The sequence below is a fragment of the Gallinula chloropus genome (assembly GCF_964237585.1).
Source record: "Gallinula chloropus genome assembly, chromosome: 13".
Taxonomy (NCBI): Eukaryota; Metazoa; Chordata; class Aves; order Gruiformes; family Rallidae; genus Gallinula; species Gallinula chloropus.
Window position 1 is genome coordinate 21,874,704 of NC_140098.1, and position 23,563 is coordinate 21,898,266.

The 23,563-nt window shown below is 54.1% G+C and overlaps 2 protein-coding genes across 2 annotated transcripts; one reads left to right on the plus strand and one right to left on the minus strand.

The window, feature by feature from the left end:
* Positions 1–2,197: 2,197 nt before the first annotated feature.
* THAP11 (THAP domain containing 11) lies at positions 2,198–3,738 on the minus strand (the record flags this gene model as incomplete). Its single annotated transcript, XM_084270277.1, has 1 exon — positions 2,198–3,738. The coding sequence occupies one exon, from the start codon at positions 3,736–3,738 to the stop codon at positions 2,992–2,994; it is 747 nt and encodes a 248-aa protein (XP_084126403.1). The 3' UTR covers positions 2,198–2,991.
* Positions 3,739–4,070: 332 nt separating this feature from the next.
* On the plus strand, positions 4,071–17,260 carry CENPT (centromere protein T). Its single transcript, XM_084270275.1, has 13 exons — positions 4,071–4,172; positions 4,604–4,730; positions 5,153–5,246; positions 6,423–6,556; positions 7,216–7,249; positions 7,901–8,043; positions 8,475–8,909; positions 11,565–11,738; positions 12,477–12,680; positions 13,562–13,652; positions 14,947–15,102; positions 15,517–15,621; positions 16,671–17,260. The coding sequence occupies exons 1-13, from the start codon at positions 4,086–4,088 to the stop codon at positions 16,792–16,794; spliced, it is 1,908 nt and encodes a 635-aa protein (XP_084126401.1). The 5' UTR covers positions 4,071–4,085; the 3' UTR covers positions 16,795–17,260.
* The last annotated feature ends 6,303 nt before the right edge of the window (positions 17,261–23,563 follow it).

Below are 23,563 nucleotides of genomic sequence, written 5' to 3' on the forward strand. Positions count from 1 at the left end.
CTGGGGTCACATTTGACAGTATATATCCACAAGGATGTGGCAACCAAAGATGGTCAATGCTGGAGGAAAAATGCCATGAGGGTATGGGCTGGGTTAGAATACAGGATGCAGAAAGGTTGGAATGGAAGAAAAAGCAATAATACAATTCATTTGTTAACAAATTAAGGTACCTCCCCACTGAATTAGCCTCTTAATTCACTGCCAGTGCCGTTGCCCACCTTAATTTAGCAGCAAAAGGGGAAAAGCAAGGAAAAGCATTTGCTTTTGTCGTGCAGCTTCATTTAACATTCCCAGTTCAACCCCAACATACAACTTTTGAGGCACAGCTGAAATTTCCTACTGCTTACACTCGCTGGAGACCGATAGCTCTGACCCAGTCTGAAATGAGGGATTTTGGGAAGTGGAATTACAAATTCCAAGAGACTCCATGCTGGCTCTTCCCTGAGCTAGGCTGGAGGATGGGCTTCTACCTCTCTCTACCACGCATGGCAAGGGCGACTCATGCTGTCACTCCAGCAGATGCCACGTGTAGGAAGCCTGGCTCTGGCTGCTCAGATCCCTCCTGGCTCTTTGGAGAGCAGCTGCCCCTGTCCTGACAGCCCTGCATGGGCAGGCATGTAATACACTGAACAGACCTCAAACTGCTCTTCCTCACCCCACAGGTACATATTCACGCTGTTGTAGCAGTCAGGTTCACAAGGAATAAAAAGAACCCCAACACTGCAAAAGCCAAGCTACAGCCACCAGCCTTTCTGAAGAATCCATAGGCAGCAGGGAGACAGGGAACATAACAAAACAAAATAGACTTTATTAAAATTAAGCATGTTAGCACCTCAGTGTAACCTGGGGAAGTGGAAGCGTCCAGCAGTTAACCAGTCCAGCAGGCCGAGGGGCTGAACGTCCTGAAGTGCATTCCAATGGTAGAAAAAGTACCATGACTGTGGCGACACGCACGCTCTCAAGCAGCTAGGAGCCACAACCCCTCCTGCCCGTGAGGAGACACGTTGTGCTGCCTATTGTCTTGATGGGAGCATATAGATCTGCTGGACCAATGATGTATGTTAAATCTGATGGTGTAGCAGGTATCTTAACTTTCCCTACAAAAAAATAATAATAAAAGCAACAAACCAAGCCAAAAAAACCCAACAAACAAACATCACTGCTTCCTCGAGCCGCAGGAAATCCATTACACTGCGGAGCTGAAGGTAAGAGCTACATATCAGACCAGAGAAAATAAATTAAAACGAAGTCATGGGAAATACTTAGTACATGAGCACACCTGTAGCATCCCTACGGCCGACCACCCGACTCGGTACACACGTTAATAGAGCAATGACCCATGCATGGCAGAGGGGGCTGTGGCAGCCGGTGCTGCTAGCTGAACGGGCTACGTGAACGACAGAGACACCTCCAGCTACCAAGTCCCAGCGCGCCCTTCGGTTCACTCACACAGACCATCGAAACGGACAGTTGGAAAGCTGCGTTGTTAGCCAGTGTTACAAAGATTACCATGTTTGCAAACTAAAGGTACTTTTTTACATTTAGAAAATACTTCTATAAAATTTAGTAAAACTGACATTCCGATCTAGCGCGCGAGACGCACTCTGACGACAGGAGAAAGGTCTCGCAGACCCAGAGACACCCGAGCGTCCCTCCCTCGAGTGCAATTATGGGCACACTGTGGTGAACTGCCTTTTGTTTCCAACATCCGTCGCTGCTGAGGCCGGACCCCCAAAGTGGGCACCCCCACAGAGCTATGCAAGCGGCCAGATGCCTTCCTCCTCTTCCTCTTCCTCCTCCAAGGCGCTGAGGTATCTGTTCCACGAGCTAACCCAGAGGTACGGATCCAGGCTGGATTGGCAGCCTGGCTACCCTCACTGCATCTTTCTAGCCAACGTGGACTTGGTTTCCTGTCACGGAAAGCGAGGGGGCTAAAATGCTGGCTAGGAACAGAGACGACACACTCATTCCACGTAGATTTGTTACAATACTCTTTAAATCTTGGTTTAGAACACGCAAGCACATTTCAGGAAGGTCTTGCCTAATGTACAGGTTATTAGTCATGCCAACTAGTTCAGGATCAGACAACCGCTGCAGATGAAACTGGCTTTGCTTCTGTTGCAGCCTGTTTCACTGAACGAAAGCCACAGATTTAAAATCCGACGTGTTGCAAAGCCTCTGCTTCATTAGAGGGAGTTCTTAAGCCAATGAGATAAACTGCAGCTGTCAAATGCTGCCAGGTTCTTTGTGCCAGACCGCAATCCTTACTAGTGTTGAGAGCATCGAGACGTCTGTAACAAATACGTATGTATTGCAGAAAAAGCAAAAGCTACATAGTACAAGAGCACTCTCTTAATGTGGGGATTCTACTAGAAACAGTAGTCTTTTATGGCATCAGTAATTTACTGAAGGAACACATCACCCTGAGAGGGTTTCTAAAGCTTTCCCCGTGCCTCTGCTAGGCGAGGCCAAACACGACATCGTCGTTCGCTCCTATGAAGGGCACAGTGCCAACCACGCTTTCAGACACACCTTCTCCAGGGGGTAGTGTTGCTGCTACCTCACTTCACACACAGCGAGTTTATTTGCCGGAAAATGATACCCCAGGTCCACTTAGTGGTGACACGGGTCCCATCGGCAGGAGAAGAAGCGCTTCCCGCCGCTGCCGGCGCAGAGAGGGTGCTGATGGGCCCAGCACAGCCGGGATGCTGGCAGGAGCCCGCAGTGCTAGCTCGGGGGTAATGTCGGATCGGGAACGGGGTTGGGCACGGAGCTGACAGCGGCCACCCCAGGGGAATCTGACGGCGCGGGGTTGCCCTGCTGGGGGCAGGAGGGACCAGGCAGCGAGAGCCGGGGGGGGGGGCTGTGGGGCTACAGCCCATCCCGTGTCTCCGCTCTGTCCAGGCACCTCACCCAAGGGTGGCAGAGGCTCCAGGGTGGCGAGCCCCACTGCCGTGTCGGGTATCCCCCCGTGCTGGGCCGCGGGGGCCCTCAGAGGCCATGGCGCTTGCGGGTCCCGGCGCTGGCGGCGTGGAGCAGGCGGTCCTTCTCGCGGATCTCCTCACGGAGCTGGGCCTCGGCCAGGCGCAGGCGGCGGATGCTGCCCTTCATCTCCTTCATCTTCACCTCCAGCAGCGCGATGATGTCACGCTGCTCGTTCAGCTTCCTCAGCAGCTCCTCCGACGTGGTGCCCGACGACAACGAGTACGAGTGGTCCGGCGGGCCGCCCTCCACCGGGCCCTCCTCCCCCACCACCGCCGCCGCCGGCAGCCTCCCGGGCCCGGGCCCAGCGGTCGCCCCGGCCCCCAGCTCCACCTGTACCGTCAGGTCGATGGGCTTCACGTCCTCGGCCGCGCCCCCTGCCGGGGCCTCTGCGGCGGCGGCGGCGGCTGCACCGGAGCCCTGAGCGGCGGCGGAGGCGGCGGCAGCAGCGGCGGCGGCGGGGCGGGGGCGGCGGGCCGCTCGCTGCGCCTTGCGCTCGTTGACGCCGCGCAGCGGGAAGATGGTGGGGACCCGCACCAGGTAGGACTTGCGGCCGCCCTGGAAGTGCTCGCTGCAGACCCGGTGGCCCGTGGTGGGCTGGAAGGTGCTGAAGCAGCCGCTGACTCCCGCCCGGGAGACGTTCTTCAGCCAGAGGCGCCGCAGCTCCTCGTCCTTGGGGAAGGTGTAGAAGTGCAGCGCCTTGTCGCGGTGCGAGTTGTTGTAGCAGCCCGGCACGCAGCAGGTGAAGCCCGGCATGGCGGGGCTGCCTCCCGGGGGAAGCGGGGAGCACCCCTGGGCGGCCCCGGCGGCGGGGAGAGCGGGCGAGGGGGGCCCCCGCTGAACTACAGCTCCCACAAGGCCAACCGCGGCCTCTCGCCGCCCGCCAACGCCGCCCGCCGCGGCCGCACCGGAACTACGCGGACCACAATGCACCGCGGCGGCGGCGCCGCGGCCGGAACTACCCGCCCCACACTGCGCTGCGCCCCCGCCCCTGCCGACTACAGCTCCCGGGGGGTGCCGCGGCGGGGCCCCGCCCTTCCCGTGAGGCGCCGCGGTCTCGCGAGAGCCGGTTGGGCGGGAGACGCCGCGGCCGCTCCCCGGCCATGGCCGAAAGGCGCCCCCCGGCCCGCGGCAGCCTGAGCCGCAGCGGCCGGTACCTGGCGCGGGCGGCGGCGAAGGAGGCGCAGGGGGTGCGTTGGGCCGGCCGCGGGGTGCGCGGGGTGCTCGGAGGGGGCGGGCGAGGCCCGGGCGCGAAGGGCGCTGAGGAGACGCGGGCGGGACCCCCCGAGCCCCGCGCCCGCCGGGTGGCCGGGGCCGAGCCGGCCTTGCGGCCCCGCCGCGCTTTCCTCGCGTTTCCGCGGGTGGCTGGGTTTGGGCGGGGGCTGCGGGGGGCCAGGGCCGTGCTCCGGCCTCCCTGGGGGTGGTCTGCCCGCGGGGGGAGCCGGGCCCCCCTCGGTGACGCGGCCCTGGGCCCGGGTTTCAGCCGGGGATGGGCATCCAGCCGCCTCGGCGCCGTCGCGGGGCTCGGGGAGCGTTTTGCGGTCGCTGGCTGGTATCTTCCTGCGGAGAGGGCCGGTGAGCGCCGGTAACGGCTCTGCCTGCCTCTGCCTGGTGCCTGCAGGGCATGGCGGGTCCGGGGAAGGCCAGGCGCTCTCGCAGGAGCAGCTCGGCGAAGCAGCGGCCAGCGGGGTTCCCCGAGCTCAGCAGTGACACGCCGCGGCTGATGCTCAGGAGGATCATCCAGACCCGTAAGTACCCGGACGCTGTTCTGGTGCTGAGAGTAGGAAGTGTTGTTTGGTACCTCGTTGTTCTTACCCTGCTGCGTGGAGCAGAAATCCAGACCAGCAGGTGACTGGTTTATGCAAACCAGTGGCAGCTGGATGAGGTCACACGACACAGCTGTTTGTCAGAGACCAGGTCTTCACTCATCCCCATGAACAAGCATGCAACCATCTTGCTTCCTTTAGCTGTAGGATCACATGCAAATCATTGCAACCTTCAGCTGCAGCATGGGGAACCTCTGTGCTGCCGTTTGTCACTCTGTGTGCCAGGAGTTTTCACCCCAATAGCTTTCCCTGGGTCTTTATTTTATAGAGTAGCTATAACACTGCTGCATTTTGGCACTCTTGCTGGGTGGAATTTGGAAAGTAATATTTGGTTTTGTTGGCAGAACCTCAAGTTTCACCTCTAGCACCTCGGATATCCAACCATGAGGCAACAGAAGAGGCTTTGTCAGAGCTCCCATCAAAGAGGATATCCAGCACGTAAGTACTTTGGGTTTTGGTTTGGGCCTGAGTTTGCTTCAGCCAGCCTTGTCACCCCACTTGAAGCCCCCATTCCCCCAGTCCCTGCCCCTCCCTGTGCCACAATGAGGGAGTGAAATCATGGATAAAGTGCAGTCTGCTAAGAAGGGAGGGGTGGGGGGAGCTGCTTTAAGATCTGGCCACCCTTCTCATCACCTGACTCTGGTATCACTGGGGGTGCAGGGCAGGGCCATCAATTAGAGAGTTTCCTTCCATTATTCTGTGCTGAGTCTGTTCTGCCCATGATGCTGGTTGGGGAATGATCTCTCCCTGACCTGAGCCTCTCAATATGTATTTTCTCCTCTGTGCAGCTGAGAAGGTCAGTGATAGAGCAGCTTTGGTGGGTGTCTGGCCTCCAGCCAGGGCCAAACCACCACAGTTCCACCTAACAAGCCAGTGAATCTCAATCTGTAGGCTTACGTTATGTTTGGAATAAGGGAAACTTAGCCACGTTTCTGAAGTAGTAGGAAGTGTGTTTTGTAAGGGGAAAAGACCCATAAAAAGACCACCTCACCCTTCCTGCGATGCTGGAGCTAAAGGATAGCAAACCCTACACTGCTGAGTGTGGGGTCTCAGCTGTGGGAGGGACACTGCTCGAGGTCCGTGGCCGTGGTGTGCGGCGCTGGCAGCAGTCGCTGCCTGCCTGGGACCCTTGTGAGTGGGGTTCTGGGATTTCTCCATGAAGAGGGGAAACACCCCAGAAACCTTCTGCTCATGGTGCAGTGCCTGGTGGGGTTCTTGCCTGTCCATTCCATGTGCCAGTGGGATACCTAATGTCACTGTGGTGACAGCTTTCTCATCTGCACTGGAACTGTTGACAGACCTGATTGCTCCTGTGTGCTGTTGGGAGGAGAGTGCTGTGGAGCTTGTTGGAAGTCCAGGCTCTCCCTCTAGCCTGACCTTACTTGTTTCACATGTCCACTCAAGTTTTGATTCTCTTCATGAAATTTACTTTGATTTAGTAGGAGGGAGCAGCATGTTCCTGCATTGGGTGAGCTGATCACTGTTTAGTTCCTTACTTCTGCTGTAGCAAGGACGAATAATTGTCACTTGCTGTTCAGTGACATTACAGGGAGCCTTCTGGGGTAGTTAATTGACACTGCTGTCCTTTGTTAAAGGCTTGATTTGTATTGCTAGGGTGGAAATGCAGCTGCCAGACCTTGTTCCTGAGCACACATCCATCGCCATGTTCCATATGAATAAGAGGAGAAAGAAAGTCAGCATTTCTGAATTTGAGAGAGCAGCAGATAAACGACTTCCCCAGAACCAAGGTGAGGCCGTGGGCAAAAGTGACCTCCTTCAGCACTGCATTTGCTGTCAACTCATTTTCATCAGCTGCAGTTTAGTTCTTGGTAACTTCTCAGCTGGGCAGTTGTGTGTCTGGACTCAGAACTGCAGTATCTTCTGCAGAGAAGGTGAAAGTCCTTCCCATCAAATCAGAAGCGAGCCTTTTTGAGCCAAGTTGCAGGCTTTGCCATGGCTGTATTTGATTTTTGACTCTTTTTTTTTCCAACTTGGTGCTCTTTGAGTTCTGAAGTGTCTCCAACAGAAGCAATCCCTGTTTTCCCCTCAGTTCCAGAAGCTTGAAAACACAACAAGCTGCATAATTGTGTTGCAGTTACATCAGTTAGGTTACAGACTGCTTCCTTGAGAAAATGCAGTCTTTTTAGTGACTGAGACCCCGTCCTGGCATCTTGCTGTTAATGTGGCAAGAAGAATATTGAGCATGAGGGCATGTGCTGTATTAAATTAACTTTGAAATAACCTTCTTGCACCCTTTCAGAAGTTGCTTGTTAGAGCTCTCATGCTCGATTCTCCTGACTCTAGAAGGAGGAGGAGTCGATGGGGTGTTCCTCCAGACCTTTGTGTAGAAGGCTATTTCTCAGGTAGTGTAACTGCTCAACTGATGTGTCATGATTCTTTTTTCTAGCTCAGTCAACCTTGGACAGCACTGTTTTGACTAGGTGAGTTTAAACTAAAGCCTCTTTAATTGGGTGGGTTCATCACCTCTGTAGCTGGGAAGAGCAATATGGGTACGTGGCAGGAGTGGCTGAGAGACCTGGGGGTGTTCAGCCTGGAGAAGAGGAGGCTCAGGGGAGACCTTATCGCTGCCTACAACTACATGAAAGGAGGTTGTAGAGAGGTGGGGGTTGGTCTCTTCACCCAAGTGACAGGTGATGAGACAAGGGGGAATCTCAGCTCCCATCTCAAAAGAGTTGCAGCGTGTTGGTAGCCATACTTGGCTGTGAATGCTCATGCTAAGCAGCTGCTTAGACTCCTCCTGAAGTCATCCAATTATCCTGCTGTCATCTAGAGGGCATCTTGACTCTCAAATACTTGTTTTCCCTTTTTTTTTTCTTATTTAAAAGTCCTGAGCCTTTTCTTAGATTATAGTTGTAGCCCCCTCAAGGTGGGAGGCTGTAAATCACTCCGTGTCCCGATCTCAGTGATACATGTGAGGCGACGCCGTGAAATTCAACTCTCTGTTTAAAGCAGACTGGCATGGCTTTTGGGAAGTGCCCCCAAGCGAAGGGATCTGTGCCAGGTGTGTAATCTGGGGGTAAAACAGGAGTGTGCAAGTCAGGAATGTTAATTAATCCCCCCTCTCTTTGCAGCTCTCTTCGCATGTCCCTTGGTCCCTTGGTTGCACCAGACACTGTTCAGAAGAGAGGCTTACTCCGGCGGCCGAAAAATCGCAGAGCTGTTGACATGGAAGCTTTTGAAGGTGGAGTGGAACAGAACATGCTGAAGAGGAAAGGTTTGCTTTGTGGTGTTACTTCTCTTCTGGGAGGGAGGGCCTTATATAAGGTGATGTTCAGAAGCAGTTGCTGAAGCCTGGTCTGTATCTTAGGGTTTAAAGGAACATTCTCAGAAACCCAGTGCAGTTGGGGAGATGAGATTAGAATGAGGCATCTGCATGTGCTTTGATTCTGTGCACTGCAATGTGTGCTCCACCCACATGTGATTTATGCCACAGGAGTCGTATCCTGTTTGGGATCATGTTCAGTAGCTGTAGGGAGATGGTTTGGGGCGGAAAGTTGGGGGTGGTGAAGTTTGATCTGCAGAGGGTGAATAAAATTTGGTGGAATGACTTAAATTTTGAGTGATGCAGCTTGGTAAGAAAAGTGTGTCCTTACGATCTTGAGCAGTTTTTCTTATAAAACCAGCTTTAAAACTTTATCTGAACAGTGCAGGACTATCTTGTGGACTCACAGACAGCATCTGGGATTCAAACAGCCCTGCAGATGAGCGACATGGAAATCATGCTGAACAACACGGAGCTCTTTGTGCAGCCTCAGTTGGGTGAACAGAGCCAAAACAAGCCCTCTGCTCTTGAACCACAGCTATTGGATTCAAAGCCCTCAGCACAGAGAAGCAAGATTTCTAATGCAGCTCCAGAGGAAGCAGGGCTGGTGGGCCCCTCTTATTTGAGCCCATCCAGTGTGGGCTCAAATAAGAGAAGGACCCGGAGTTACTCTGAGGATCATGATCGTGAGCATGCTGACAGAATGACTTGTGCATCTCCAAGAGCACCCAGGAAAGAACAAGCAGATGAGCAAGATCATTCCCAGCAGTGTACCCCTATGGAGCAGCTTTCTGTTACTGAAGAGGTGGTGGTTGGTGGTGAGTACTGTGGCTTAGAACTGGGGGCTTAGTAGGTATCTAAAATCACAGAGTGAGGTAGGAAGGCACCTCTGGAGGTCGTCATCTCCAGCCCCCCTGCTCGAGCAGGGCTGCTGTGTCCAGGCAGTTCTTATGTGCCTCCAAGAAATGAGACTGCAAAGTGGGTAGCCTGTTCCAGTGCTCTGTAACCCTTACAGTGAATAAGTGTGTGCTTCTGTTCAGAAATTAAGCTTGCACAGCTCTGCTGTTTCACCAGAGGTGGCTGGTGGAGATGGTGCTCCTCAGTGTGAATTACAAAATAGTTGCAAGAACTTTCCCAATTGGTTCCTAAGAGACAACCCAAAACACTTGCATTTCCTTATGTGTATCCCCCTCTCTGCTTGGTTGGTTTCTTTACTTACCAGGAAAGGGAAAAGAAAGTTTAAAAAGAAACTGAGGGCACGTTAATGCTCTCAATTTCTAGCTGTTGATAGATGGAGCTCCTCTTTGTCATCCAGAAGTCGAAGGAAATGTGGGATCCCCAGTTACTCTAAAGCCTCAGAGATCTTTCAGCATGTCTTTGAGAAGTTGTCTCCCATAGAATTGAAGACCTAGATGTAAGCAGTACAGAAGAAGAGATGGCTAATGCAGTGAAGGAAGTGGAACAGGAAGAGATTTTTGCTTCCAGTGTTGCAAGGGGCTGGAGTTCTTTAATTAAAACCAAGAGGTTTTCAGGTGACTTGCAGGGTGAAGTCAGACTCCATTGTGCAGTAGATGCTGGAGATGATTTAATTCCAGTCACGTCAGGGGCACTGTGAGTGTTTCCAGACGAGCTTGCTAAAAATAGGCTGTGACTGGTTCATGTGCTCTCTTGTCAGCATTCCCTGTATTCACTGTGACTGCAAATGGGAGGAATTCTCCTGTTTGGTGGGTTGTAGCACTGCCTGTCTTCCTGAAGGAGACATGAATAGCTCCCTCTGGGCCAGGAATAGGCCCAGCTGCCCATTCTTTGTGTGTACATTGTAATACTTTACTCATTTAAACCATGCTGGCTGTTACCTTTCTCCAGTACACCCAGCATCTTTCTCTCTCAAGGTTAGGGTTTGAAGATTGCCCACCCTTAAGTAACAAAGAGTGTCAGTAGCAGGTTGGGCCTTAATACCTCCTTGTTTCCCAGGAGAGCCAATCCCACAGGTCGCTGGCTTTCCCAAGCACCTTCCCAGTTTGCTCAGAAACCCTGTTGCCTTGGAATCAGATGCTGAAAACTGCACAGACACTGGGGGCAGTGGGTGTTACCTAGTCCTGACATAAAGCTTTGGGTATCTGTGGACACAAATTCCCCTGACTTGTTGAATTGAATTTTCCCAGTTTAGGATCCCTTTACAGCCCTCCCCACTGCTCCTTCTGCAGTGGCTAGAAATGAGAGAAGCCCTGTGCTGTGAGGCTTTCCTGAGGCTTAATGACATGTCTGAAGCTTTGGAGGAGTTACCTTGTGGCAGTGTGGAAACTGGACTGGCTGCAGCACCAACAGTTTTGTTCCTGGAACTTTAAGCTGAATTCTTGCAGTGCTCATGAGGAGTTGCTTGCCCCTGCTAAAACTTAAGCTTTCCCATGAACGATAATCCAGTATATGGAGCAGTTTCTGTACACTGAATGACTAAAGATAAGGACTGCTCAGCCTGGAAAAAAGGCAAGTGGTGTGAGAGTGAAGTAGGAGAAGTTTAAAAAGCAAAGCCTTGAGCTGCAGGGGGGCTTCAGCCAACAAATGGGAACAAACAGCCCCCTGACCTGCCAGTGCAGAGGCTTGAGAGGAGCAACTGGCTCCGGAGGATTATACCCAGCTACAGGAGGGGTTGCTGCCAGCAGCGGGGGAAGAAGCGGGTCCAAGCGATGCCTGCCCCTATCGGCAGCATCTGGTACTCACTGCGAAGCTGCCGTGTCCCAGCAGGGAGCCGGTAGCGCCGGAGATCCGCGGGTGCCGCCTCGGGCAGTGCTAGTGTGACGCTCTGTGGTACTTCCTTTCCCTTCGAGCCGGACTGTGCCCTGCGGGGGTGTAGGGAGCCCAGTGTTCCCCTTAGTGAGACTGGTGCTGTCGGGTATGCAAGGAAAAGGAGTGTTTAAGTACTCCTCAGATAGCTACTTCAGTAGCTGGAGGTTTTAAAGACATGCACATCAAGTGTCCGTTTATTCCCCTTTATCCTGCCTGCAAGAAGTGTCTCTGCAGGGTTCAGAGCCCTGCCAGGTGCTCTCCTCTTGGTAGTGCAATCTAGCTCTTCCAAAATTTCTTATTCAGGAAACCTGAGGCAATGGGCAGGAGAATCTGAGCCCAAACTCGCTGTGTTGTTAGACTTACAGGAGAAAGAAATCAGATTTCACAGGATCACCCAAAGTGAGAATAGCTGTAGAGGTGGCAGACTGGCAGAGCTCTGCCTGCTGAGAAGTGAAATCCCTTCGCTGGGATCTCACCAGCACCCTGACTGAGTGGCTGTGGAGCAAACACAGGAGAAGTTGTGCATTTCTGAGCTGTAAAATTTTGGAAAGGAACAGCATCTGCTTCCCTTGTTTATAGCTTATGCTGGTTGGGAGTTTACTTATCTTGAGTTACCCTGCATGCTGGTGTTGGTTGGGGGTTTCTCTAGGTAAGATTGATGATAAAATGTCCTGTTTTATCTGCAGAGCATCATGCAAGTGCTGGACACTCTGAGCATTTGGAGAAGCAGCTGACCAAAACAGGAGAATCCCAGATAACCAAGGCACAGGATGCCACAGTTGAAACAGAAATGGCCCCTGCAGAAGAAGAAGGGATAGCAGAAGGCAGTGTTGCACCACCCCAAGGTTCTCCTGAAGCTGGTGAGGACAGCCTCTAATACTGAAGGCTATCTCTAATGCCAAAGACTTCTTAAGCTGTGTTGTTGTCATTGGTGCTGGGGGAGAAATGTAGGATGCTTTGAGTTCTGGAATCTGGGCTGAATATTGGCAAAAGATGGAATTAATTTTGGCATTTTTAAGCTGAAAGACTTCATTTTGCTCAAATAGAAACCAAACTTGCATTGGGAATAGTGCTTAGAAATAGCTAATTGTGGAAGGTGTCTTTAATTAAAATTTACTAGCAGAAGTTCCAGAATCAGGCAAAAATTGGTAAGATATGGAGACCACCTGAGTGTGTTGGCAGATCGGGCTCTCCCAAGTTACTCTGCTTGAACCAGGGGGTCTGCTGTGCTGTGTGTGCAGCAGGAGGGCTTTGCTGAGACTTCTTCTGAGAGAAAAGTCTTTACTGAAGGAAACTAATTTAAATGGAGCTCAGATAAAAATTTCACTGAGTTCTCATGGCTTCTCTACATTACCAAGTGCTATTTTTCTTCTGCAGCCTCGGCACACCTAAGTGTAGCAGAGGGAAAAGTTGAGGATTCATCAGAGCTTTAGCTTATCTAGTTTAATGTATTGACATCCTAATCCTTGAAGATGAGGAATATAATAGGTGGCAATGTTGTGAAGAACAGAAAGCTGGATTTCATTCTCAGGACTGCTCTGAAATTTTAGCTATGACACTTGTTTCAGTGACTGACTTTTCCTGTTTTACAAATCTAGAGCGTGAGATTGTTGAAGCTTTCAGAGCTGAAAATCTGGGCAGGGGCTCTCAGGCCTTTTCCTCCTCTGAAAAATCTGGTTTGAAGCCATTAAAAGAAGCTGTTGAACAAGGGGGTGAACTAGAGGACCAGGCTATCGTGGCAGAATTCAATGATCTGGTAGAAAAGCCTACTGAGGATGAAGCTGAAGACTCTGAGAGTGAAGGTAAGAAAACTCCTGCAGCAGTAGCAGAAAGCAGTTGGAGAAATTTTTCCCTGCTGTCATTGTGCACAGAAGTAGCTCCTCAGAAGAGGCTGACAAGAGGAAGCCTGGTAGCTCACCCAGCCCAGCTTTCTGAGACACCCCAGACCCTTGAGTTGGGGAGTTCTAACTCTCAGTAGGACTTGAGGCCACTTGTAGCTGGGCCCATCTTCTGTAACGGGGTAGGTGTGCTAGCTCTTGGGGAGGGTTGTGAGGCTCACACTGTGAGAAACCTGCTGGATTCTTGGGCTGCACTCAGCTTGCAAGGGAAGCTGGCAGGCAAGGAGCCCTCTGTGACCGCAGCTCCTTGAGACAGGTGGCTGCTCAGAGTTCCAGTTCTCTTAACGTGGTTTTCCCTCCTGCCCTCGCTTCTTGCGAAGGGAAGAGTGTCGGGGTGAAGCTGGAGGATGCAGGTTAGGCTTGGAGCAACCTGCATGGGTAGCTCACAGCAAAGCAGAGGTGAGGCACTGAAACAACCTCACCTTAGCTCAGGGGGGTTGATGAAGAGCTCTAAGCATGGGGGTTGCTCAGACTGGCCCTTGTCACCTGAACACGGGGACCAGCAGAGCAGTAAAATCAGGAGAATTCCCCTCTCGTTTAGCAGGCTGGCCATGAGCTGCCTTGCTGCCTGGAAGCTCTGTCTGGGAAGAGGAGCTGCAGCAGAAGCTCTGGCCAGAGGGAAGCAGGCAGTGGGGTGGGTGGGATCACCGCAGCCAGTGCTGTGTTGGTGTGGGGTGCTGTGGAGCCACAGCCTGAGCAGATGTGTGGAAAGCTGGCTGGCTTGTCGCAGGGACTCTGAATATAGAGTTCAGATACTCAAGTGTTTCCCCCCTCCCCCTTTCTAGAGGTTTCCATGAAGACACCCACGTTTGTCCGTGCTGCAGCCTACAAGTCACTGCTGTTAGAGCCGCGTCCCGCAAAGCCGGCATCGCCCAAGTAAGTATGTGCTGCCTTCAGAGGGGCCTGGAGGTGTCTGGGGTGTGAGTGCCAGGGGCAGGGTGCAGAGCCCAGCCCTGTCACTTGGGCTGTGTTGGCTCTAGCAGGGAGTGAGCAGTTGTGAAGCCTTCTGTTCACTCGCTGCTTCAGCAGTTGAACATGGAGCTCTGTCAGGTGAAGGTCAGTACTCTGCCAGGGCTGCTCTGATGCTTTGAGTCTCCAGTGACTGTTCACTTCACGTTCTTCTTGTGTGGAAGGCCAAAACCCTTTTCCTAGGAGTTTTTCTACTTGGAGCCATAGACTCCAGTCTGGGATGCAGTGGCCCTTGCAGAAGGGACTTAGAGGTGGTGGTAGATTGATCACGTGAAATGGCATGTTTGTATTGACATGAGGAACCCAAAGCTCTATGCTATTGCCATGTGCTGGGTAAAGAGGCAGAGCTGAACCTGTCCTCTCCAGATTAATGAGCATTTGTCACCCTCTTAACTAGAAATGCAGCAAAGCTTCATCAGAACCCTAACAGCAGGTCCTGGGGAACAGGGGGAATGTTCCAGCCCACGACTCTAGACTTTAGTTTGTTAAGACAACGAAGTCAAATCCTTGCACCCTTTACTGCAGGGAACAAAGGTGAATGATGCTTGGGGAAAGTGTGGGGTGATTGGTTGACTCACAGTGAAATGTTTAAAACAGAAGAAGGTGCCTTTGATTCTCTGCTGAAGTGGAGCTGAACAGATACAGATTTGCTCTGGGATCTTGCTTTGGGACTTACCCTCTTGTTTAAGGAAACAAAACTCCACCACACCAACCAAACCCCAACAGGGGAAATGTTTGGAACAGTCTAAGAGTTGTGCCTCTCTGTTCTGTGGAAGGAGCTCTATCAGGAGAGGAGCTCTGGTGAGTCTTCTCCGCAGACAGAACTTGTGGAGCATTCCCTGCAGACGGGACTCTGCTGTTTGCAGACAGAGGTGGCCTGTGGATGCATCAGACTGTGTTCCTGGAGAGTGGAAGCTGCAGGGCTGGAGTGAAAACCACCTTTATGTATCAGAGAGAACTAGAGTTTGCTGATGGATTGTTCTGCTGGCAGGCTCAGAGACCTTCACCATAGATTGGCTCTCCCCAGTCATAATGCCAGGGGAGTGTTTGCAAACTGTACCTTGTGGGTCCTGAAGAATAGGGAAGGGGGGAAGAATTAAGAGCTCGGAAGTAGTTCCTACCCCTTCAGTCTCAACCTGGCATTCTCTACTTCTCCAGTATGCCTTTTGATTGATGAGTGAATTCCCATTTTCCCTTCCAGGCCTGTGCTGCAGCCCAAGCCAGTCCCAAAGAGGTTGGGAGTGTCACGGAGGAAGAAGTCTGAGCCTGCAGTTGCCAGCGGTTTGATAAAGACGATATTCAGCCATTATGTGAAAATGCCAGTGGCCAGAGATTCAGTCAAAGTCCTTGAGAAATGGTAAGCAGCAGCAAAGCACTCCTCTTCCCACTCTGTTTAGCCTTGGTGTCCTGAAAGAACAGCCCTCTCAGGAGCTCTGCTGACAAGCTGACAGCCCTCCCGTTCGGCTGGGCAGAGTCACGGGAGGTCTGATGGGAATGGGGACAGGACTGGGTGCTTTGTGCTGCCCTCGGGGCACCTGTGACCAACACAACCTTCTGGGAGCTTCTGGGGTTCACACTGCTGGTGGCCTGCTCTGGCTAGCAGAGCTCCTCAGCTCCCCCAGTGAGTGGGGGGCTCTGGAGTGTTCTTCTCCTGCAGCTTTCCCTGTCAGGCTGTGTGTGACCCACACAGCACGCTGCTCTAGCACAACTGGCGCTGCAGATTTACACGCCCCACAGCCTGACCTTACTTCCCTCCTCTGTCCTCCTTCAGCGTCGAGAAATACTTCAAGCAGCTGTGCAACGATCTGGAAGCTTACAGCAGCCATGCAGGGAGGAAGACAGTGGAGATGGCTGACCTGGAAGTCCTCATGAGAAGGTAAAGGGAGGGTTGTTGTTAGCCACTAGTAGTGTTTGGTGCTGCTCCGATGGCCTCGGCGCCAGGGTGTGTGCTGGGAGAGGAGGGGGCTGTGTGTGAGGGCAAAGTGGTTATGGCCAGGAAATGAACGGTAGGAGCAGCAGGGTAAGGATAAGGATGAGGTTACTGGAAAAGCTGGCTCCAAGGGTTCAAAGTGTGACAGCTCCTTGCTGGAGCAGGACCAGAAGGCTGCAGCCTGGCAGGCCAGGGCTGGCCTGTCCTACAGCTCTGTTCCTCTGCCAGCTGCCTCTTGGAGACCCCTGCCCTCCCAGACCAACTGTTCTCAGAGCATCTTTGCTGCTGCTCTTCCCCTCAGCTCCCCCATCTGATGGCTGAACTTTGTCCTGGGACCAAAACCCTGAGGGATTTGTCCTTGTAAAATGTGAGGCCTGAAACAAACTCCTCACTCCTCACTTCACATCATTGGTGCAGGTCTCCACTGCTCAGGAGCAGTTGCTGGTTCATGAATAAGAACAGTATTTCCCCATGGAAAGCAGGAGTAAATGCTGCTTTTAGTTCTTGCTACAAGCCCAGGAAATGATTTTTTTATCAGGCTGCTCAGCTAAATGGTGAGCTAGAAAACTACATTTTCTAGTTGGAAACCACCAGCCACCTCTGGAGTGGGCATGGGTACCTGCTGGGTAGTGAGCTGTTTGTTGTGTTCCATCATTCTGTGCCTGTCCCTGGAGGGCGAGCGGATTGTGAGCTCAGTAGCCACGAGCTTGCACTTTGGTGAGGGTCAGCACAGAACGCTGTGGGAAGCTGCTCTGTGGGAACTCCTGCTCTGCTCTCACGTGTGAGCGAACTGGTGCTCTTGGCCTAGTGCATCCCCAGGGAACTGGCCTGCAGGTAGAGCCTGTAGCTTTTCCATCACAAGCAGTGCAGCGTTTCAGCCAGTAAATGCAAAAATGTCACTGCAAGGAAACTTTACAGACTTTCTGTGACCCCGAGTGTGAGGGGACCCGCTCTTTGCAAACTGTTCTCTGTTTCTGCTCTCTCTTTGAACCCAGACAAGGGCTGGTGACAGACAGGATGCCGTTGCACGTGCTGATAGAGCGCAACTTCCCTCTGGAGTACAGGAAGCTCCTGATTCCCATGGCCGTGGGTGGAAACAAAGTGATCCCCTGCATGTGAGCGTGCCCTCCTGTCAGCGCTGGGCTGGGTGGGCGGCCCCCTCCCAGCGACTCAGGGTGTGACCGCTCCGCCTGACGCTCTTCCGTGTGTAAATAGCGGGGCAACAACCAGCCCCCGGATGCTCTCCTGACCTGAGGTGGGTTGTGCCGTGGCTGTCCACAGCCTGCTGGGCCTCACCAACCACTATCACAAGTAATTCACCGATCCCCAGGCTTTTTGTTGCCTCTGGGTACTTGTAGAGCTGTAACAAATGAAGTGCAGTCTGCAGTCCCGTGCTGGGGATGCCGCGTGTGGCAGCGGGATGAACCCGGGGCTTCCAACCCGCGCGCTTGTCCCCCTTCTGCAGCGTCCCTCTGCGACCACAGCTGCACCTGTGTGAGCTGATCCAGGGGGACACACATTATACTTGCTGCTTGTTCCTTTCCCATTTAATAGAGAGAGATGTAAATAAAGTAATTTAAGGCCATGGGAGAGGTGATGTTTGTGGGCACCACGCAGGGGGCTGCGTGTGTTTGGTGTACCCTGTGTCAGCCAGCTCCAGGCAGGCTCACTGCCTGTGAAGTAGGAGGGATGGGGGCAGATCTCTTCAGTTTTGTCCCCTTGGGGGACCAGGCTGGAGCAGTCTGGGCCTGAGAGATGTTCTGTGATTGATGACTGCACCCATAGCAGTGACCCACGCTGGGGCAGGGGAAGGGGGTGAGGAATGAATGCCCCCCACGCCCCTGGGTAAGGAGGGAAACAACTTGTGAGGAACTGACCCAAACCCCCATTGCCCTAGTCCCTGCCCCTCCCTGTGCCGCAATGTGGGGAGAAGGGAGTGAAATCCTGACTGAAGTGCAGTCTGCTAAGAAGGAGGGGTGGGGGGAAAGTGCTTTAAGCTCTGGCCACATGTCTCATCACCTGACTCTGGTGTCCCTGGGGGTGCAGGGCAGGGCTGGGCCATCAATTAGAGTGTTTTCCTTCCTTTATTCCATGCTGAGTGTGTTCTGCATGTGATGCTGATTGTGGAATGATCTCTCCCTGTCCTGAGCTCCACTCCTGAGCCCCTCTCTATCTATTTTCTCACCTGTCCAGCTGTAAAGAGGAGTGATAGAGTGGCTTTGCTGAGCTTCTGGCCCCAGCCAGGGTGTATTTTGGTGTATTTTGCTGTAATGCCCTGTCAGTGTTCCTTCCCCCTCCTTTTCCTGTCCCAGTAAACTCTCCTTATCCCAACCCACCAGGTTTGCCTTGGGGAATAACCCTGACTCCCAACCAGGTATCTGTGCCTGGAGATCAAGTGGTTCTGTATTTGCAGTGCTGGAAGTCTGCTCGCCCACCTCCCTCTCGGGGCGAGGGCCCAGCTCGCCTCCTGTCCCCAGCCCACAGCGTGCCCAGCGCCGTTTCCACATCTACCACGTCCTCAGGCTCCAGGTACACCAGCCCCACAGGTGTCTGAGGTCTGGGCATCAAACCAGCCCCACAGGTGTCTAAGGTCTGGGCGTCGGTGTGGGGATCGATGGCGTGGAAAGTGGTCTTCAGGTCAGAGGCATTCACACCTCTGTTCACTGCCGTGCCCTGTGTGTGCCAGCAGCACTGCTGTGTCTGCAGCAAGGGTGCAGATCTGTGCCACTGGGAGCACAGGGCACAGGCAGGCTGCGGTACTGCTGCCTCTGCCAGCCACCAGCCACCCTTTGGTTTTTACCCATCTGTGCAATAGAGCAAAGTGCAAAGTTCCCAACTGAAGTCAGGGGCTCTGAGACTCATGACAACACGGGAAGACCACACTGTCACCCTGGGGCACGCTGCTGTGCTCGCCTTTAGTCCAGAACTAACTTTTCCCTGGCTAACTCTGCACCCAGCTCAGGCAGGACTCAACTCAGTGGGCATCTGCCTGCCTTGGGTGTACCCGGTGCCTGGCTCCAGGCTGCTTCTCTGCACAGCCTCCTGTTTGCACAGTTGTCAGGCCCATTCACCCCTCCCACTCCGAGGATACACGGGGCTGCGACCGCTGGTTTGGGGGAGCAGAGGAGCCTTGAGACACGAGGCTCTGGGTACTGACTGCTGGTACGGCCGTTCTGCCCGGCAGACCTGATCCCCACGTGGGGTCAGGAGCAGATGCTGTGTGGGGTTTTGTTGAGCAGAGCTCAGCCAGGTTTGGGGACTCACTGCCACGTTTGAGCTGGGGCTCTCTGTAGTGCCCACGCTCCTGTGTCCACAGCCAGGTTCCCTCCGGACACGCTGTCCTGATCTGCTCTTCCCCCCACCCCTTCCCTCCATGGCTACGTTAAATCTCCCAGCTCCTCCTTCAGCTGCCTCAGGTACTGCTGCTTCTCCTGGACGTCCTGGCTCCTGAGCTTTGCCACGAAAGGTTTGGTGTTCCCCTCCTCATCCTGCAAGAAATTCCAGCTGCGTTAGCACTGCGGTCTGCTCCAGGCCAGAGGGGCTTCCCCCTCCTGTGCACTCTCATCTCTCTGAGGAATGGAATATCCAGGTGAGAAGTGGCAATAAAGGATGTGGATGAACCCCTGTCTCAGGGAAGGCAGGAGCTCCTGTTGCTGCTGTGTGCAGGTGGCCTTTGGCTCTCACAGCTTGCGGTGGGCACTGCCACTTTGTTAGTCTGATGAACCCAGGGAGTGACAAAACCCACCAAACCCTGAACCAGGCTTGGAAGCTAAAGGAAAACGTGAGTATCACCAGCTGGATCTGTAGTCGATGAGGTCCTGGGCCCTGTCCAGCCTCCCCCTGCTCACATCCAGCAGTTCTTGGATCGACTCCTTCCTTTGCAGGGGAAAGTTTCCCTCGGCGCCGCACTGCACGGGGACAGGCAGGGACAGAAGTGTGGCTGCTGCTACGGTGCGAGCACCCCCGCTGCTGGTGTAGCTGGCTGGTTTTCAGGCTGCCAGGGTTTTGGGGGCCAGACCTTCAAAATTCCTTCCTGGCTTTCACTGGAAACGTGGCTTAGGAAGCACGTGCACCTTCGGCTGCTGAAACAAGGGATGTTTTCAGCAGAGCCCAGGACTCTGCAGTGGTGGGTGCTGAGCCGGGCAGGGATCCTGGGAACGTGGCTGAATGGGTTTGCTGGCAGCCCAGGCTGAGCCGGTCGTGGGGTGTGCAGCAGAGCTAAACCAGGCTTTTCCTCCCACCCTTTGGAACAGATTTCTCCCTGCAGTTAAACCAGGGCACCCAAAGAAGTTACCCTGAGCAGCCCCCTCCCCTTCCTCGGGGTGTAGAGTGCAGGAGGGACCCCAGGGGCGTAGAACACCAGAGTCCCACCTGCTGCACAGACAGGTGGGTGCCTTTGGGTGCTGAAGGAAGGGTTGCCTTGAGACTGAGTCCAGGCAGCTACCCCAGTGATGAGCAGTGTGTTCAGAACAATTCCCTCATTAAGCCTGCAGGTTTCTCTTGATCTCCCTGCTTATCTTATTGTCTTTTTTCTTCCCCTTCACAGCAGGATCATAAAAAAGAAGGTTCTAAGGTAAGAAAGGTGCTTTACTTCTCTGGCTGACTTCTGTGGAAGCAATCTTAGCTCACAGAATGAACAAAGAGGTTGTCACAGGCCTTTTCCCCCCCCTTACCCTCCCCATGGAGCTTGTGGCTGGATGTCTGCACAGGCTGCAGTGAGGAGTAAACCCTCTGAGCAAACCCTACCTTTGTTTTTGTTCTGAGGCTCAGTGGTCCCTGCAGTGTGAAACTGGAAAGGTTTGCTGTGCCCTCTCACCCCTGACATCAGCAGTGTTATTTCCACCCCAGGAGCCACAGAGCCCTTTCTGCAGTGCTGGCTGTCCCCTGGGCACTGAGCTGTCAGCGCTGTCACCAGCAGCCAGGAGATGGGCCTGGCTGGGCTGTGTTGGCTCCAGAACAAGAACTCCCTGTTAACTCCCCTGTAACCATTGGTGTTGCCTAAAACTCTGGTGCTCTTGGACTAGAACTGGGCATGGTGTTGGAAAAATGCCTTTGAAATGGAGGGGGAGTGGGAACTGGTAATAACTGGGATCCCATCTGAGAGGTGAGAGGGGTCAGAGGAGGCTGTGAAGATGGTTGGGGGCTGGAGCAGCTCCCCTATGGAGAGAGGCTGAGGGAGCTGGGCTGGGTCAGCCTGGAGAAGAGAAGAGAAGGCTGTGGGGGGACCTCACTGCAGCCTCCCAGTCCCTGAAGGGAGCAGAGGAACAGGAGGGGAATCAGCTTGTTAAAAGGGTAGATAATGGCAGGACGAGGGGGATGGATTAAAGCTGAAGGAGGGGAGGTTTAAGGTAGATATTAGGGGGAAGTTCTTTGCAGAGAGAGTGGTGAGGGGCTGGAAGGGGCTGCCCAGAGAGGGGGTGGGTGCCCCGTCCCTGGGGGTGTTCAGGGCCAGGCTGGATGGGGCCCTGGGCAACCTTGTGTAGCTCCAGGCCTGGAGGTTGGTGTCCCTGCCTGTGGCAGGGGGTTGGGGCTCTGTGACCCTTGGGGTCCCTCCCAACCCAGCCCAGGCTGGGATTCTGTGCTAAGGAGAATCCCGTGCCTGAGGTGTGCCCAGGAAGGAGCAGCACTCTGGGTAGCTGCCTTCAGTAGGAGTTATTTCTTTAGTTATTTTCAAAAGTGTTTTCCTCTTCTGAGGAGAAAGCCCAGTGAGTTCAGTCCAGCTGAGGTGTCCCTGGTTTCAAAGCAGGTCTGAGTGTAATTTAAAAATAGCAGTGAGAGAGAGATCAGAAATGCCCAAGACAAACAGGGGAAACCACAGCAAAGGAGCTGCATTCTCTGGTCACACAGCTCAGCGGTCGCTCCCCACAGAGAAGCGTCGGTGTTCAGCATCCACTGAGAGTGTCAGGGCAGGAACAGGAGCACTGAGGCTCTCCAGGAGCACAGAGAATTCTCTTTGGGCTGGGCAGGAAGGAGGCTTTGGTGTTTCAGCTGGCTGGGAAAGGGTTTAAAGTCTCTGAGCTTGCTGAAAGGAGAGGTATAGAAGCTTGGAAGGGGGTTTTGTGCAGGGGGAGGAGTTGGAGAGAGCGTTGTGGTTGGGCATTTCAGCAGCCAGGCAGCAGGATGGCAGTGGGGGATGTGGACAGGGGTCTGGAGAGGGGTCACAGGGAAGGGATGGGCTGTGTCCCAGTGCCCATTATCCTCCTCAGCTCAGGAAATGAGCAGATTGGTTGGTGAGGTAACGGCCAGACCCTGGTTTGGACAGGGGTGTGAGTCCTGGCGTGGAGCTGGGGAGGGGCTGGACTGGCAAACACCCCCAGAAACATCCACACCTGGGATGGGGGGGCTTGGGTGAGCAGGGGAGGGTTATTTTTCCCCTGTGTCTGTAATCACATGTCCAGCCTGGTCGCCTCCTTAGCTGCTGTTGAGTGTTTGTCTCTTTCCCTCTTCTCCAGGGTCCGAGTACGACATCCCCAGGCCAAGCCAGGGGCAGTATCCTCTTAGATCAGGAGTTCCAAGAGGAGGGGTCAGGAATCTGTCTGTAAAACGACATGTGAGCTCCAACAGGCAGGAAGAACAATCCTGGGGGGTTTCAGGCAGTTAAACCAAGCTGGATGCAGCACCAGTGTCACCTGGGGTGTTTTGGGAGGGTCCTCCCAGCAGTCAGCCCCGTTTCCCTGCAGGTCCAGGAGCTCTTTGAGCCAGGCCCAGGCCCTGTGCTGCTGCAGCTGGTGCAGAGCTGCTGTGCTGGGCAGGCTGCTGGAGCTGAGCCCGTGGCTCAGGCACGAGGCAGGTTTATTGTGGGGCAGCGGGAGCCGTTTCCATCCTTGAGTCAGCTGGCTGTTTGTACAGCACAAATTACAGCCTGGCTTATTTAAGGGAAAAAACCAACCCCCTAACAACCCCACCACTGACAACCAACGCCCCAGGTTGGTTTCTGGAAACTTGAGCAGTTGAGCTGCTGGTTTCTGAGCCACCAGCCACCCCCCGAGGCGCAGGGGCCCTGGAGCACTGTGGGTGTCAGCTGCTGTCCCAGCCCTGGGTGGGAAGGGACGTGTGCTGAGTGATGGACATCTGGAGGGAGTTCTGAACTCGGTCCTTTCTTCTGGTTTACACACTGTTTACACCCTGTGTGTGTGTTCTGTTCTGTTCTGGTTTCTCTGCCCACAGGTTCTGGTCCACGTGGCTCATCCCCATGGTCGTGCTGGTCACAGGGTTGGTGTATCGCTGCTACGTGTTGGATGGGAGAAGCTCTTGAGCCCGGCTCCTGGGACCTCGGCAGGCCTGGGAGAGAGGGTGGGAGAGGGAGCACAGGCGTGCCAGCCAGTGGAGCTCCCTGCCTGGAACGTTCCCTGCCTTGCTTCCTGCCTGTCAGGTGATGCTGATACCCCGCGGGACCAGCACAACCCTCCCCGTGCTCGGGCTGGGACCCCCCTGCTGCCCTCTCAGGCTGCCAGGGCGAGTGTGACTTCCCCCCCCCCGGTGTTCTCCTCGGTTTGTGTGGCCTCCCTGGCTGTGTGTGCTGCTGAGCTCCCTCCCTCTCTCTCCCTCTCTCTCTTTCTCTGTGGAAACCACAGAAAGCCTTTCTTTGCCCCCCTTCCGATGCCTTCTCGCTGAGCCAGACAGTGTGACACAGCTGCTGGTGAGCCTGTGGCTTCGCCCCAGTCCTGCCCTGAACAGGCAGCCGGGGGTGTGGGGTGGTGGTACCTGTCCCAGTGCACACAGGCAACACTGGTGGGAGCAGCAGGAAGCTGCTGGCTGTGCCACCCCTTTCTGGACGTGTCTGTTTTTAAGGGTTAAACAAATACAGGTCTTTGAAAGCCATTCTGGTCCCTCTGTGAGGTTTGTGCTTCTCCCTGTAGAGTAGGAGTTCTGTGGAGTGACTGAGACC

Excerpts from the sequence above, each read along its gene's own strand:
- CENPT (XM_084270275.1), top strand. The coding sequence starts at position 4,086 with ATGGCCGAAAGGCGCCCCCCGGCCCGCGGCAGCCTGAGCCGCAGCGGC. Across the intron at positions 8,910-11,564 it reads TGAAGAGGTGGTGGTTGGTG|AGCATCATGCAAGTGCTGGA; the intron begins GTGAGTACTGTG and ends TTTTATCTGCAG. Across the intron at positions 13,653-14,946 it reads GCAAAGCCGGCATCGCCCAA|GCCTGTGCTGCAGCCCAAGC; the intron begins GTAAGTATGTGC and ends TTTCCCTTCCAG.